Raw genomic sequence first — 16,749 nt, 5'->3', positions numbered from 1 at the left:
CACCACTCCCCATTACTGGCACCGCTGCCTTCTGCACACAGCCCTGCCAGGCCGGCTGGGCCCATGGAGACCCCTATGAAGGCCGGGATCCTCTATGTCCAGCACTTGAAATTTGGAAAGGTAAAGGGGGGAGGGGCTGAGAGTGCTGGGCACGGGGGGGGGGGGGGGGTTGGTCTTCAGGCCCAACAAAGCCGAGCGGGAGTGGCCCCTGGTCACCGCCCCACGACTGACCATGCTGTGTCTGATCTCAACCCCTGCTGGCCCCAAGGCACCAACTCCAGGCTTTGGGGTAGGGGGGCTCACCCAGGCAGCCCCCCGTGTTCCTGAGCCACGCCTGTCCCAGCTATAAGCTGCGGCGTGAGAGTAACTCTCACTGAAATGTTAATAAACAGACTGAAAACAAAATCCAGAGCTTTGGGGGGTGGGGAGTTTGAACAGGGAGTCCCCCTTGCTATGTGCTGGGGGGAGTGGGGCACTGTCTGCGGGGGAGGAGGCTTGGGGCCCCTGCCTCTATGCCAACAGAACTGGGGGTTGTGATTGCTGCAGGGAACTATGGGAGATACAGCTGGTGGGAGACAAAGGGGTCACCTTGCCCTCTGCCCCTTTGCGCTGTCTCTGGGGAAGGGCTGGCTGCTGCCGTGGGTTCCTGGGGGCTTGGTGCTGACTGCTGTCTGAGGCTGGGGCAGGTGGGTCATGCTGGGCGCAGGGGCAGGGGCAGATTTCAGGTCAGGTCCCCAGAAGTCTCATTCTCCAATGAGTGGCTGCAGGGATCCCACCTGGGCAGCTTCACCAATGTGCCTTGGCCCTGCTGAGGCACTGGGGACTCGGAGTAAGAGCAGGCCTTGGGGGGGGCACCTAATGGCTACCGGGGGGACTGTGGGCACAGCTTCCTTCAGCCCAAGTTCCAGGCTTTGGGAGCCGGGAGTCCTCTCTGCAAGGCAGCATCTGAGCTGTGTGGCAGGATTGCCATGTGCTTGGCTGCCCAGGCCCATGCGGGGTTTGTCCTTGGCCCCTCCCCGGGGGAGGGCTGGGGCTGTGGAATATGCAGCGAGCTCCCTGGTTGCCTGGGAAGGCAGGTCCCAGGAATACACCTGCCCCATGGAGCACTGTGGGGAGGTTTGGGACAGGCTGGGGCACGTTGCAGGAACGCTGCACTGCCCCAGCCTGGACCTTCGGCTCTGAGAGCATGCAGCACCTTGAAGGTAACGGCAGAGGCAGGGCCCTGACTGGGCAGCTTTGGCTGGGCCCCTGTCTGTGCTAACTGGTGATGGGCCCCTCAGCTGTGCTCTCTGCCCCCACCCCAGCTGTGCCCAGTAGGGTGCCCCACATGCGTGAGCTGAACAAAGAGCGGGGAAAGTCCCCCCTTTGGGAACGGGGGGGACTCTGTGTGCACATGGGAACTGCTTGCATGGGTATAGACACCCGTGGGAGGGGCGGGGCTAAGCCCCTCCCCACCCCAGAAAAGTAGGGTTTTCATGATTAAAAGCAAGGCTGCTTTGGGGACAGCTCATTCTATTACAATGAGCAAACACAGTTTGGCTGGGAACCAAATTCCTCCCTGGGGGGCCACTGCTGTTTTGTTTTATATGTAGTGCACTTCTCCCCCCCTCCCCGCTTTGAAAAAAGCACTCTGCTCCCCTGCTGGGCCAGTATTTATGGCCTGGTGGGTGCTGCGAGCCAGGCTCACCTGCCTCTATCCCTTAGTCTCTGCTGGGCCAGGCCCATGGACCCAGCTGCTGCCACACTGTTCTGTCCCACACCCCTGGGGGTGGGGGTGCTCCCTCTCTCTCTTCCCCGCTGTGCTCTGGCAGGCCAGGTGCTGGCTGATGCAGACCCTCCCCAGGGAGGATGTGGCTGCTGCTGGCTCCGGGGCCTGGGCTCATGCAGCAGATGTGGGGCAGCTATCGAGAAAACAAATGGCTCAAAATGGCTTAATTTGCATCAAGCTCTGGGCTAAAAACAGCCCCAGCAGCCCAGCTCGGTCCAGGGCCAAGTTGTAGCTCTGGAGAGGGCGGCTAGTGGGTACAGCAGGGAGCCCAGAATCAGGACTTGGGGCCTATCCCACCCCATCGCTGGCTCGCTGCATGGCCCCGCCTGGGTCGGGGAAGCCAATCTGGCTGTGCTGGGGGTGGCTGTCCTGGCTAGCCACTAGGCTGAGGCTCGGAAGCCTGTGGAATTGCCTCTTCCCTCACATCCTGCCCCTTGGTGCTCATGACCCTGAGGCTCCAGGTACCTGCCCGAGGAGCATGAGCTCCTCATGCAGAGTAAGATCAGGGTGTCTTTGCGGGAGTGGGCCGTCCTCCTGCACCTAGGGTCTGGGAAGGCGCCAGATGTCAGCAGGGCATGTGCCCAGTGGGCCCTCCCCGAACCCTTCTGTCTCCTGCAGATTACTTCACTTAGGACAGAGAAATCACGTGCGCAGCTACCAGCTGGGGATTAAGGGACTAGGTGGTAATACACTGAAAAGGGACAGGCCTAGCGTGGATCGTAAGGTGACTGAGAGTCCCCGGTGTGATGCAGCTGTGCAAAAGGCTGCTGTCGCTCTGGGTGTATTAGCGGCAGACAGGAGGTGCTGTCCCACCCGGCGGGGCCGCGTGAGGCTGGAGCGCTGTGTCCAGTTGTGGGAGCCGCACTCGAGGGAAGATGTGGACAAATTGGAGAGACCAGAGGCAGCAGAGCAACAAACATGATGGAAGGTTTAGAAAATCTGCCCTGTGAGGAACGATTTAAAAACCTGGGCGTTTAGTTCAGAGAAAAGCAACCGAGGGGCACCAATCTGGGGAGGGCTTTTCTAAAGGGTGCTGTCTGCTGAGGCAGGGTGAGGAGCAATGGGCTTCAGACTGAGGGTAGGTAGCAGGAGAAACTGCCTGAGTCTCCGGGTAGGTCAGCGCTGGGCCAGGTGGCCAGGCCAGGATGTGGCATTCCCGGCGTGGGAGAGTTTTAAGACCATTTTGGACAAACCCATCGGGGGGGCCCAGTTGACTGAGTCCGGCCCCGGTGCGGAGGCCTGGACTTGTGGCCCTCTGGCAGTCCCCTCCAGCCCCTCATCTCTGTCGGCCCCACCCTGTTCTCTGCCGCCTCCCGTGGGCACCAGGGGCCATTTGCATTGCTTTGTGGGCAAATAGGGCTGTGCTGGGAGCCCCTGGGGTGAGTCGTGCCCTATCTGCCCCCCAGAAGTCCTGGAGGAAGGTGTGGGCCCAGCTCTTTGCCAACAGCCCCTGTGGCATTGCCCGGCTGGAGACATGCGAAGTGCGGAACGACGGCTCTGGTCCAGAGAAGGCATCCCTGCGGAGGTGTGAGCGCCGGGTCATCCGGCTCGCAGACTGCGTCTCTGTGGGGCCCGCGGACGGCCACAGCTGCCCCAAGGGCACGGCTGCCTTCTCCCTGAACACCATGGAGAAGAGCTACATGCTGGCAGCCGAGCAGCGGGACGGGTGGATAGCACAGCTTGGCCAGCTGGCCTTCCAGGTACTGCCCCCACCAGCCCTGGGTACCGCTCCTCAGCACCGGGGCTGACCCACCTAGGCTCCCTGGGCAGCGCCAGGAGACCCGGGGGGAGGGGGTCTGATGGGGTGGGGCTGCCATAAACCAAAGCAACACCCCTGCGCTGGCATGGCTCCATCGGCAATGACCTCCCAGATGCCATCATGGCCTCGCCTGCACTGCCTCCTCCCCCTGGATGCTGGCATGGCCCTGCCAACCCCACCCACTCCCCCTGGCTGCTGGTATGGCCCCTGTGTCACGGAGTCCCTGGTCGATGCTCTAGAACTGCTCCCCATGAAGCCAGTCAGGACTCTGGGGAAGTCTCCTCTCTGGGAGCAGCCTGTCTGCGGGACACACAGCTCACCTAGCTTCCACCTTCCTGGGTCTGACTCGGAGCATTCAGCATCCTCTGCCCCTTCGTGCGCTTCCCACAGCGAGTCCGCCCAGGCGGGGTCTTGGGGAACCCAGAGGGTCCTGCCCCCCAACTCCGCAGTCAGACGGGACTCTCAGCCAGCCAATAAAACAGAGGTTTATTCGACCACAGGAACATGATCTAACACAGAGCTTGTAGGTGCAGAGAACCGGACCCCTCAGCTGGGTCCACTTTGGGGGTAGTGAGCCAGACAACCCCGTGTGCCCTTCACTCCATGTCCCCAGCCAGCCCCAAACTGAAACTCTCTCCAGCCCCTCCTCCTCTGGGCTTTGTCCCTTTCTTGGGCCAGGAGGGCACCGGATTCCTTTGTTCTCCAACCCTTTAGCTCTCACCTTGCAGGGGGGAAGGGCCCAGGCCATTAGTGGCCAGGAAACAGGGTGTCGGCCATTCTCTGTGTCCAGACCCCTGCACACACCTGCCCTCTAGGGCTCTGCAATGATCATACACCCTTACCCCATCACCTAGATACTTAAGAACTGCCTAGGGGAAACTGAGGCACCCCCACATTATTCAGAGGAAACATTAAGAACAGTCCCAGTTCGTCACATCTCTCCCCCCTTCGAGATCGAACTGAGCAGGGTCACTTTAGCCAGTGACCTGGGGAAGTTCGAAGCCACCAGCATTCCCATGGATGCCCCAGCATCTCTCCCATTCCTTGGTAGAAGTTACACCAGGCCCTTCCAGTTTCATGCCCTCCCTTATGTTGGGGGTGGTCGATAGCACTCGCAGGCCGCATGTGGGAAGGTTTATGCGGCCCGTGCCCTTTGGCCACCCCAAAACCCCAGGGGGTCAAACTGGGATCGGGTCTTCTCCCCAACAAGCTGGCCAAACACAGCCACTTGGTTATCGGACTGTTTAACTTTCTTAACAGCTTTCGCTCCATCTGAGACCTTCTCAAAGCTATCCACACTGGGTCTTTCAACAGGACAGTCAGTGGATCCATTCACAACAGAACATTTCTGGCTGTTAGGAACTGAAACTTTCTTGATTAAATCACTTTCGCACCCTTCAGTTGCAGTAAACTAGGCTCATCCAAACTTTCCTTACCCAGCACCTTGCCGCTCCCAACAGATCCCCTGCCCTGCCTGTGTCTCCCCCCACTCAGCTGGGGTCTCAGCTCCCCCTGGCTCAGCGCTGCCCTTGCTGTCCCAGTTGGGGTAGGCAGCGAGCTCGCTGCTTTCCTCACTGCATCAGAGCCAGCCTGAGCCCCCTCTCCGGTGTGCAAGGGGGCGGGGAGCATCTCTCTGTCCCACCCAGCCCCAGGGTCTGCTTACAAGCAGGCAGGTAGCCTGAGCCTAGCCGCTCCTCCCTGCTGCCAGCCAGGTCATCTGCATTTTCACTGACCATTTCCCTCTCCACCGATTGGTTCCCTGGATTCAAATTCAAACCCTTGGCAGTTACCAGAGCAGGGTCTGGATCCTGCCCCAAAGAGACACAGTCGCCCCATAACAGGGTCTCGCAGCTGCTGTCCTGGAGAACCCCAACGGCCAGCCAGCCCCACCCCTCCTGGGTCTGCACAGGGATCTGGGCCATAGGCAGGGTGAGGGGCTTCGTCCCTGGGACCCTCACCCAGCTCACACAGCCCCTCAGCATCTGAGGCTGCACCACCCAGGGTCTGACAACAGTTCTCTCCGTCCCAGGATCTCGCCATCCCAGGAATGTCTCCCCATTGACCATCCCCTTCCGCTCCCACGGGGGGTCCGAGGGGCCCAACCCCGGGAGACTCCACACAGACATATAGGTTGGGGTCAGGAGTGGGAGCCTGTCCACCTCCCCACCCATCTGGCTGACGGAGTCTATGGCCTTGGGACCCAGCAAGGGAGCTAGACACCAGGGCTTTTCCGCAGGGTCCCCCGGTTCAAATCTCCAGCCTGCTCAAAGGCAGTGAGGTGGGCATCCACACACACACCCCCCCCCCCCCCGTTAACCAGGGGCAGCAATTGAGTCTCGAGATTCCCTGCGGAACTGGCTCCCCGGGGTCTATCCCCACTCACCCCGGGGAGGTCCCCTAGGCCTCTCCGCTCCCCCACTGCCAGTTCATGCTGCTGCTGCTTCCGCAGCTCTTTCTCGGGCTCTCGCTGTCTCTCACAGTCCTCTTGCTCTCTCGGACTCAGCTCCAATCCCCCAATGGGGAACCCGATTGTGAAGACCCCCGTCTGGTCGGGGACAGGAGTCTTGGGGATGCCTGGCTACCACTCCAGCTGCTCCCAGATCCTGCTATAGCCCCATTTGGGTCAGGAATCTGTTCCTTAGAGCGGTCATCCTCCTCCAGCTGCACGATTAACTCTGCTTTGGTGAACTTTCCAATGCTCAACCCCCTCTTTCTGCACAGGGTTACAATGTCCTTCTTAAGGAGATGGTGACAGGCCGTCACTCCGCTCTTCCCAAGTTGTTGTGGACTCACAGGCCTGTGTGCTCTTAGCTCCCCACGGTTTCCAGGGAGAACCCCTAGTGTGCCAGCCCTTCTCGAGGTCACCCCCTCTTTGCCAGGGTTGAGCTGCAGACTCCTCCGCCCCTGGGACCGCTCGCTGCAATCCCCAGGGGAACCCTGTTACTGCAAAAGTCCTTCTCTCTCCCAGGGCCAAGCCGCAGGCTCCTCCGCCCCTGAGACTCCTCACCGCAGTCCCCAGGGGAACCCCATTACTACACAGTCCTTCTCGCTGGTCACACACTCCCAGGGGTTAACCGCCCCCTGAAACCGTCTCTCTCTGAATCTTCAGCACGCCTGGTCCCCATCAATCCCCCTTCGTTTTACTGCTCCCCAGTCACTTACTGCAGGAAGTGCCGTCCACGGGGTGCAGTAGATCCCACCTCTGCCACCAGTTGTCACGGAGTCCCTGGGCGATGCTCTGGAACGGCTCCCCATGAAGCCAGGCAGGACTCTGGGGAAGTCTCCTCTCTGGGAGCAGCCTGTCTTCAGGACACAAAGCTCACACAGCTTCCACCTTCCTGGGTCTGACCTCGGAGCATTCAGCCTCCTCTGCCCCTCCGTGCGCTTCCCCCAGCGAGTCTGCCTAGACGGGGTCTTGGGGAACCCAGAGGGTCAGGAACATGGTCTAAAACAGAGCTTGCAGGTGCAGAAAACAGGACCCCTCAGCTGGGTCCATTTTGGGGGGCAGTGAGCCAGAAAACCACGTCTGCACTTCACTCCATGTCCCAGCCAGCCCCAAACTGAAACTCTCTCCAGCCCCTCCTCCTCTGGGCTTTGTCCCTTTCCCTGGCCAGGAGGTCACCTGATTCCTTTGTTCTCCAACCCTTTAGCTCTCACCTTGCAGGGGGGAAGGGCCCAGGCCATCAGTTGCCAGGAAACAGGGTGTCGGCCATTCTCTGTGTCCAGACCCCTGCACACACCTGCCCTCTAGGGCTCTGCAATGATCATACACCCTTACCCCACCACCTAGAGACTTAAGAACTGCCTAGGGGAAACTGAGGCACCCCCACATTATTCAGAGGAAACAGTCCCACTTTGTCACATCCTGCCCCTCCCCCTGGGTGCTGGCACACCCCACCTCCTCCCCTGGGGCTCTGGCATGGCCCCTGGCCCCTCCCCTGGGTGCTGGCATGGCCTCTGCCCCAGGGGATCTGAGTTGGCTGCACCCTGTTGCCCATATTTGGGTGCCAGGAGGGTGCAGCCCCTGTGTCCATGGGCGGGGAAGGGCAGGTGCCCTGGGGGGCTGCAGCTGCTCTGCTCTCTGCTTTCAGTGCACTAAGGAGCCAGCACCTGGCAGCACCAGGGACCCCCCTGGACCTGATCTCCACGTGGAGGAAAACACCCTCTACTCATCCTGGCAGGACTGTACGTACAGCCGGGCACCATGTGGGTCAGGCACAGGGACCCCAGGCGAGGGGGAGGGGCAGGGACCAGAGGATCCCACCTAGTTGGCTGGAGGGAGGCTGGAATTGGGGGCCTTGGAATGGAGGGGGAGGGTCTTCCTGCGTGGGGTGCTTGGGGAGAGCAGAATGGCTGGAGATGTGGCTGGGGGCCACTTGGGGCCGGGCAGTGGCTTTGGTGGGGGGATGCAGTGGGGCCGGGCAGCGAGGGGGGAAATGCAGTGACTCAGGCAGGCAGGAAGGGGAATGCAGTGGGGCCGGGCAGTGACTCTGGTGAACAGAGGGGAACACAGTGGGGCCAGGCAGTGACTCTGACAGGCGGGAAGGGGGATGCAGTCGGGCCAGGCAGTGGCTTGGGCAGAAGGTGGGATGCAGTGGGGCCGGGCAGTGACTCGTGTGTGGGTTTGTTTCCCTGCAGTGAATGAGTTCCTGGTGCTGGTGCACAAGACGGATGCCTCCGCCAGGTGCGGCCTGAGTGGGCACTACCTGCTGGCCGCCTTGCCCAAGGGACTTGTGCTGAAGACCCCCCAGTCCCGCCAGTCCCTCCTCACCTGGCCCTACCCCTTCCTGCGCAAATTCGGCCACGACAAGGTACTGGGCTGCCTCCCGCAGGGGCCACCTCTGCCCTTGCAGTGCCAGGGGCTGCAGGAGCACCAGGGCAGGCCCAGCCCTGCCGTCTGCCTGCTCCAAGCCTGCGTGGGCCCCTTGGGGAGACCCGAGCTCTCCGGGCAGGCGTCCATGGCCCAGCACCCCAGGTAACACTGCTGTCTGCTCCCTGCAGGCCCTGTTCTCCTTCGAAGCAGGCCGCCGCTGCGACTCGGGCGAGGGCATCTTCACCTTGGCCACCAGCCGGGCCGCTGAGCTGTGCAACCTCGTCTCCGCAGCCATCGCCCGCCAGAGCAGCAGCCTCCTGGGCAGGAGCAGCCCCCAAGCGCCGGAGCCTCTGGGCTCCAAGCAGGGAATGGAGCCCAGGCTGCGGAGCTCCCAGAGCCTGGAGGAAGCGCTGCCCCCCTGGGCCCTGGAGGGTGCAGGGAGGCCGTCCCTCCCTGCGGGGCTTTGTCCAGAGAGCGGACAGGCCCTGCCCTGCACCCTGGAGTTGGGGGGCTGTGCAGGGGCAGGAGCTGAGACCCCCATCGTCTATGCCTCCATCCACAGAGGCCTGCAGCCCCCGCTCGAGCCCTGGGGAGAGGCCAAGGTGGAGCAGGGAGTGCCCAGGGCGTTCTGCGGACAGGGACTCCGGGTTTCGGAGCATCTCTACGAGAACCTCTACACCCTGGGCCGCTCCTGCTCCGTGGAGGGGGAGGGGTCCTCACTCCTGGGCTCCAGGGGCTCCCCGGAAGGGAGCAGCACCAACCTGGCCCCCATCTACGACAACAGCTGCATGGTGTCCAAGCGCTGGAGCAGCCCCCTGGCTCCCAGCACGGGGCCCAGCCCCTCCCTCGAGGCCCAGTACAGGCGGCTGCTGGACCAGGAGGGGCAGGAGCGGGGCGAGGAGGAGGAGGGGGAGGAAGATGCTCTAGTCAGCTCCCTCCCGCAGGCCACAGTTAACAGTGGCTTCAGGAAGCTGGTCACCCTCCTAAGCCAAGAGGTAGCTCCCAAGGTGCCTGGCAAGAGCTCCAGCAGCCTGGACAGGGCCTAGCCCCCCTGCTGGGCAGCTCTGGGCACAGGCTGGTGGTGAGGGGGGCACGCAGCCTGCATCTCCCCCTACGCTCAGATTCACCCTAGCCCTGAGCACACAGCTGGGTCAGCCAAGGGCAGCCCCAGTTCTCCCCTGCCCTGCCTGAGCCCGAACCCCGGGAGAGAAGGCTGGCCCAGGACTCCTGGGTTACTCAGGCAGGTGCCTGGGTGAGGCTCAGTCATTCCAGCGGGATGGTGGCTGCTCCCAAGCCTGGCATAGGCTGACTCTGCCCTTGGCACCTGGGCCCCTCCGCAGGGACAGGGACAGATTCTGCACAGGCCTGGCCTGGCCTTCCCCTTCGAAGGTGTGGGAGGGAGGGATGGAGCCAGTGTGGCCTCATGCGCCCTGTGCTGAGGGCATGCCAGGGCTGGGGTGGCTGGGTCTGGGTCGCATGAATGGGCTGTGCCCGGTGGGTGATGGGGAGAGGTAACCCTGCCGGGAGGGTGGGTCACATGGCAGCTGCCTGGCACAGGCTCCCCAGAGGTGCTCAAACGGCAGGGGAAGGTCTGAGCGTGGCTGGGGGCAACGCTGGCTGCTGCAGGTCAGGGGAGGCAGCCGGGGCTCCCTGTTCTCATCACTCCGCTGCCCTGCAGCTGGCAGCCAGGGTGCTCCAGGCGGGCTAGGAGCAGGCAGGCGGTGCTGGCGCTAACGCTGCAGTGGAGCGTGGCCACCTGGGGCAGCCCAATGGCCCACCCCGCCCTGCCCCGGGTCCTGTCTGCCTCCACTTCCGAGGGAGTGAACAGAACAGGGTGAGTGTGAGCAATTCGCACCCTGGACTCCAGCCCCAGGTGCTGGCAGTCAGAGGTTAGGGACACCTGGAGTGTGGGGTTTGGTCCCTGCCCATCCTGGCTAACAGCCTTTGATGGACCTATCTGCCATGAATTTACCTCGTTCTTTTTTTCAACCCTGGTATAGTTTTGGCCTTCACAACATCCTCTGGCAAAGAGTTCCCCAGGCTGACTGTGCGTTGTGTGAATAAGCACTTCCTTTCGTTTGTTTTAAACCTGCTGCCTGTTAATTTCCTTGGGTATCCCCTGGTTCTTGTGTTATGAGAAGTAAATAACACTTCCCTAGTCACTCTCTCCACCCTAGCCATGATTTATAGACCTCTCTCATCTCCCCCTGAGTCGTCTCTTTTCCAAGCTGAGCTGGCCCAGTCTTATTAACCTCTCCCATGGCAGCTATTCCAGATCCACAGAGGAGGTGTCCTGGGTGCCTCTGGCTGGCTCCCTGCAGAGGATGGGCCCCAGCCCTCAGCTGCCAGGATACAGAGGGTCGGCCATTGTCTGGGCCCAGGCAGCCTGACCCCTGCCCTCTGTGCAAGGATCACACACCCTTGTCCCAGCACCGAGATACTTGTGCAACACAGAGGGGAAACTGAGGCACACACCATGTTTATACAAAACCTTAAAAAAGCTTCCCCTTTGTCACAGGAGGGCATTTCTGGGGGCCAGGGTAGGGTGGGATGGATCCCGCCTTGTGCTGCACCTCCCCCAGCAGCTCGGGACCCCACCCAGGCTCCGTACCATGTGGGTCCCACCTGCTGGTGGGTCCCACCTGCTGGTGGCTTCCCGCACCAGGCGCTGTGGAGCCAGCAGGGTTCATCCTGGGGTGGGCGGCTCCCCGCCTGGTGGGTTCCACTCAGCCCAGGAGGAAGCGGGCCCTGCTGCAGACAGCAGTGCAGTGCTGGCATCTCCGCAGCGGGGCTGGGCTGGGCACCCAGCTGCCTGGGCTGTTGCGGGCATCACAAGCACAAGCCTTCTCCAGCCGCTAGCTCCGAGTGGGCGGGAGCTGCTCCCTGAAACCTGAGCGTGGCTCAGGAGCAGCCGGAGCTGGGCCCACCCCTGGTGGCACCGGAAGCTGGGCCCCTTGTGCCCAGCAGAAGGAGGCAGCTGCCCAGTTTGCCCGCCGGGTTCTGCAGCTCTTGAAGTGGGAGGGGGTTGCTGGGGGCCAGCTGGAGCCCCTGCAGGACGGAGGGCTGCACAGAAGGGGGCTGCTGCCTGGCAGGGATTCGGCCAGGCCTGGCCAGGGAGGTGAAGGGGCCGAGCCGCGTCGACAGGGATGGTGGGGGCAGCTGCCCGGCAGCCGCTCTCTCTCAGGGGATGTGGGCCCTGTGCCGTGAGCACGCAGGAGCCGTGGGGGTGCGCAGGGCTTGGGCCCAGCTCTGGCCTGCAGAGCTGCCAGCCGCTGGCAAGACTCCCGGTCAAGCTGAGCCCAGCCAGGTGGGTGCCTTGCCCCCGGGAGCTGTGCTGGGCCACGCCGCTGTGGGGGGCAGGCAGCACCGAGCGCTCTGCCCGGGCACTGCTGGCAGTGTCGGGTTGCCATGGGCTGGGGGCTGCTCTGAAGTGGCTCCCTGGGGTGATGCAAGGGCTCCCCTGTCCGCTCCGTGGAGGGGGCTTGCTGGGGGTTCTCCTGGGGCCTGGTTTCTAGAAGAGGTTGCTGGCCACAGCAGGGTTGGCACCGACACGGGCTAGTGCAGCTGCTTCCTGAGGTGCTCTGTGGCTCACAAAGGGCCTCTCGCTGGCACTCTGGATCCCATCAGGGCCGGGGCACGGCCAGGGGGCAGCCCAGGCGGGTCCGGTGTCTGGGGCAGGGCCTGGTGCTGGGCCCAGGGGGTGGGCATTTCCTCTCCGCCCTCGGGGATTAGCTAGGGAGGGGAGCTGCGCAGCAAAAGGGGGTTTCCTGGGGGACGGCGGATTCGTTGAACACCAAATACTTAGTGGCAACATATCGGGTTTGTTGAACTCCCTGTGACCCCCAGACCAGACTCCGACAGTGGATCCTCATGCCCCGGCTCCTGGAGGGCTGCAGGGCCAGGGAGCCTGGTCGTCCAGGGTCTGCAGCTCCTGGGCCAACCCTGGGCTCTGGCACAATGGGGCTTCCTGCGCCCCCCAGAATGGAAATTCTGACTCCTGACCAGCTGACCCCCCTTTGGTGCTGACTGGCCCCTTGCCCAGCCAGGCCATGGCTCTGGGCAGGGCCGGACATATGCCTTCCTGCCCTAGGGTTGCCAACTTTCTACTCACACAAAACTGAACACTTTTGCCCCGCCCCTTCTCCGAGGCCCTGCCCACACTCACTCTATTCCCCCCTCCCTGTCGCTTGCTCTCCCCCACCACACACTCATTTTCACTGGGCTGGCTCAGGGGGCTGGGGTGCGGGAGGGGGTGAGGGCTCTGCCTGGGGGTGCAGGTTTTGGGGTTGGGCCAGAAATGAGGGGTTCAGGATGCAGGAGGGGGCTGGGGCAGGGGGATGGGGAGCGGGGGCGTTGAGGGCTCAGGCTGGGGGTGCGGGCTCTGATGTGAGCCTGGGGATGAGGGGTTGGGGGTGCAGGAGGGTGCTCCGGGCTGGGACCAAGGGTTTGGGAGTGCAGGAGGTGGCTCCAGGCTGGGGAAGGGGGTTGGAGCATGGTGGCAGGGGGCTCAGGAATGCAGGCTTCAGGCGGTGCCTACGTCAAGCAGCTCCCAGAAGCAGCGGCATGTTCCCCCCTCCGGCTCCTACATGGCAGTGCGGCCAGGTGGGTCTGCTACGTGTTTCCCCATCCACAGGCGCCGCCCCCGCAGCTCCCATTGGCCGCAGTTCCCGGCCAATGGAAGCTACATGGTGGCGCTTGGGGCAGGAGCAGCATGCGGAGCCCCCTGGCTGTCCCTACGTGTAGGAGCCGGAGGGAGGACATGCTGGCTGCTTCCCAGGAGCCGCACGGCGTGGAGGCTAGCAGGGAGCCTGCCAGCCCCACTGCGCGGCACCGGCAACCGGACAGTCGCTGACCGGAGCTGCCAGGATCCCTTTTCGACCTGGTGTTTTGCTTGAAAACCAGACACCTGGTCGCCCTTCCTCTCACTGCCAAATAATGAGGTGGGGCCCCTGGGCTTTGGGAGTTCTCAGTGAGTGACAGGTGCACTGGGGGGCCATGCCCCGGGTTTCTGCAGTCCTCTCTGCCCCCCCACATCTGGTGCAGGGGTGTCAGCTGCTGGGAGGCAGGAGCTGTGCAGTTGCCCTGCTGCATGGGAAGCTGCTAAAGGCAGCAGGTTCTGACAGCTCAGCTGCACCAAGGGAACAGGCCGAGGCTCAGCACAGGACTTCATGGGCCGCACCGCCGCCAGCGGCCCCTGGCAAAGCCCCCTGTTCCCCACGGCTGGTTGGGTTCTTGTGCTCTGGCAGCTCCTGGGGGCAGCCAGGCTGGGCTCTGGTTCCAGGCTTCCCTCGGGGGGCTCCTGGGCCTGTTCCAGCACGCAGCCTCTGGGCAGGCAGGCGTTGGGCACATGGTACAATCCCCCTCTCCTCAGCAGGGCGCAGGAGCCCAGCCAAGGATACGGGGGCTCTGTCCGCTCAGAGCGGGCCCAGCGCTGGGGTCTGAAACATCAGTCCCCAAGGAGCTGCCCAGGACCCCAGGTGGTGAACAGGGGGAGAGGGCTGGGGCTGGGGGGCAGAAACAAGCCCACACCATCACTCAGAACAGGCATGTGCACAGCTGGGGCCTTCCCTCGGCTGCTGCTGTGACTGCGGCTCATCAGGTGGGCGCTAGGATGAGCTGAGGGGCTAATGAGCAGAAGGTGCTGGCTGGGGCCGCAGGGGAGCCCTGGCTTGTGTAAGCATGTTGGGTTTAGAAAGGTGAGAGCAGCTTTTCAGATTAGGCTGTGGAGTTCCTGGGTGCCTGTGCAAGCACTGTGATCCCGCATGCCACCTTCCGCCCCGCGGCTGGCACACCTGTGCGGCAAGCCCGCCGCACGCCTCTCAACACCTTGGCCCCCTGTTTCCCTCCTCTGCCATGGAGCCAACACACAGCACTGCCAGCGAGGTCCTGCCCCTGGCCCCGGGTTATGAGAGCGGGCGTCGCCTTTCCCAGCGTGGGACCACAGGCCCCCATTAGGTCGGGGTGACCTCTGGCTTTAAATGGAGTCCGGAGATTAGCGTGAACAACAGGGCCAGAGCATGGAACCAAAGAGAGTGAAATCAGGAGACAGCCGAGTTCTGGGGCTAAGCTTGGAGTGACCCTACGAATGCCTACGTGCTCCAAGGTGAGCACTGGGCGAAAGTAACAGACACCAGCCCTGTGTAGATGGGCCCTGGGGCAGCAAACCTTTGGCTGTCTAGGAAACTCCTTCAGCAGGGCTAGCCTAAGGGCTGGTAAATGGTACCAACCTCACTGGCTTGTTACAGGGTATCAAAGAGTAAATTGGGAAGAAAGGTCGCTCCTGAGACCAGACCAACCAACTCCCTGGCATTAGCCCTTTTGTAAGGAGCTTCATCAAACGCTTAGCAATGTTTTGTTACTGACGGGCTGTAGTCAGTCGCTTGGCATTGAGGCTTTGAGGCATGTGTACAAATACCAGTTGGTCTTTGGATTTACACCACAAATGTATGTCGTGGTAATGCCCTGCCTAACTGACAATCAAGCGAACACCTGGCCCTTTGGGCACTGTAAGTGCCAGTGTAGAGCCCTTGCTCAGGAGCAGATGGTTATTTCCAGATTCACATTTTTGGTTGATCACCTTTAGGCTTAAGAAATGCAAAAGGCTTGAGGGGGAAGGGTGATGCCTCGTGGGGTGAGGGTTAATGACAAGAATTAGATTAGAGACTAACCAATTTATTTGAGCATGAGCTTTCGTGAGCTACAGCTCACTTCAGCGGATCCAATGCATCCGATGAAGTGAGCTGTAGCTCACTAAAGCTCATGCTCAAATAAATTGGTTAGTCTCTAAGGTGCCACAAGTCCTCCTTTTCTTTTTGCGAATACAGACTAACACGGCTGTTACTCTGAAACAAGAATTAGATTAGTTATTAGCAGTGAGTAGAGGGGTCTGCACAAAGTGGAGGGAAGGGCTCTCCCCAGCTTTGGTCAAACGCTCAGGGCTCGCCATGCACCCCCAGAGACCCGGCTCCAGGGTGGATTTTGTCCTTCTTTTGTTTTTGCCGGACCTGCTACTTCTTGTAACCCCCTCCCCCCTTTGAAATACTGGTTATTATGGTGCTGGATGGTGTAAGAGGGACCCTGGGGCCAGTGCTGGGAGGTGACTGGGCAGCGTTAATTGGAAAATGAAAACTTAGTTTTGGAAGAAACTTTGAAATTTCCGAGTTGCTCCATTTTGAAAGGTTCGAAATGAAGCTACTCTTCGAAATGATGGGTGAATTAGTTATATTACATGTAGTGAAATATTTTGCCTTCAGACAGTGTTTTCCAGTAAATGAAAAATATGTCATGTTTTGATAAATGTGGCTTTTTTCTCTTTGCAAAATATCAACGATTTTTGGCAAAAACACATGCTTTTGAGAAATGGCCATTTTCCCAAGAGAATGTCTTATTTGCAAGCTCTGCCCAGCTCTAGCTCAAGAGGGGAGTGAAAGGAAGGGGCGGTGCAGAGAGCTTCAGGCACAAGAAGAGAGAGGCTGTTCCAGGAGGAACAGGTTTAATGGGCAGCAGGTTTTAAACAAATCAAAGGAAGTTCTTCTTCACTCAGCGCACAGTCAACCTGTGGAACTCCTTGCCTGAGGAGGTTGTGAAGGCTAGGACTATAACAGGGTTTAAAAGAGAACTGGATAAATTCATGGAGGCTATGTCCATTAATGGCTATTAGCCAGGACGGGTAAGGAATGGTGTCCCTAGTCTCTGTTTGTCAGAGGGTGGAGATGGATGGCAGGAGAGAGATCACTAGATCATGACCTGGTAGGTTCACTCCCTCTGGGGCACCTGGCATTGGCCGCTGTCGGCAGACAGGACACTGGGCTGGGTGGACCTTTGGTCTGACCCAGTATGGCCGTTCTTATGTTCTTATGAGGGAAAGGAGGGGCACAGAACGGGGGGCTCAAGAGGGGCATAGGGAGAGGAACTGAGATTTGGGGCCGAACTGTTTCGGGCTTGAAGCTGAATCTTGCACTGGATGTGGGAAAAGGGGGTGATAAACTGGCAAGGAAGGTGCAGCAGCCAAGGGGAGAGCTGTCCCTGCTGCCAGAACTCAGGGGGAAGGGCTGGTGTGAGCCAGGATGGGTGCCCTTGGTACCGGCACTGCCCTGCCGGGCCCCGTCAGCTTATGCACCGGGCACGGGAGGAAAGCCCCCTCCCTCCGCAGTCACTCCCCAGCCCTTAACTCTGTGAGGCGAGAAAGTGCCTGAGTTTGCAGGGAGCCTGGTCCTGCTGCCTCCCGGGCCTTGAGTCTGAAGCCCCCTGAGGGTAGGGCTGGGGCAGGAGGCAGGGGCCGGGCTGGGGCAGGAGGGCGGGGCCTGTTGGCCGTGCAGACCCCTCCCCCGGGGGAGCCTGCCCCCGCCCCGCGGCGCGGCCCGCAGGAGGCGCGTTGTCCCTGCAGCGCCCCGGTCTGGGCACCAGGGG

The 16,749-nt window shown here is 61.4% G+C and overlaps 1 protein-coding gene across 1 annotated transcript; it reads left to right on the top strand.

The window, feature by feature from the left end:
- The first annotated feature begins 60 nt into the window (after positions 1–60).
- On the top strand, positions 61–10,215 carry DOK3 (docking protein 3). Its single transcript, XM_074960137.1, has 5 exons — positions 61–120; positions 3,175–3,468; positions 7,619–7,712; positions 8,166–8,338; positions 8,529–10,215. The coding sequence occupies exons 1-5, from the start codon at positions 64–66 to the stop codon at positions 9,384–9,386; spliced, it is 1,476 nt and encodes a 491-aa protein (XP_074816238.1). The 5' UTR covers positions 61–63; the 3' UTR covers positions 9,387–10,215.
- The last annotated feature ends 6,534 nt before the right edge of the window (positions 10,216–16,749 follow it).

Source organism: Natator depressus, chromosome 8 (genome assembly GCF_965152275.1).
Source record: "Natator depressus isolate rNatDep1 chromosome 8, rNatDep2.hap1, whole genome shotgun sequence".
Classification (NCBI taxonomy): Eukaryota; Metazoa; Chordata; order Testudines; family Cheloniidae; genus Natator; species Natator depressus.
This window is presented reverse-complemented; position numbering and strand designations above follow the sequence as displayed.

Coding starts and splice junctions, on each gene's coding strand:
- DOK3 (XM_074960137.1), top strand. CDS start 64: ATGGAGACCCCTATGAAGGCCGGGATCCTCTATGTCCAGCACTTGAAA. Junction 3,469..7,618: donor TTGGCCAGCTGGCCTTCCAG/GTACTGCCCCCA, acceptor CTCTGCTTTCAG/TGCACTAAGGAGCCAGCACC. Junction 7,713..8,165: donor CTACTCATCCTGGCAGGACT/GTACGTACAGCC, acceptor GTTTCCCTGCAG/TGAATGAGTTCCTGGTGCTG.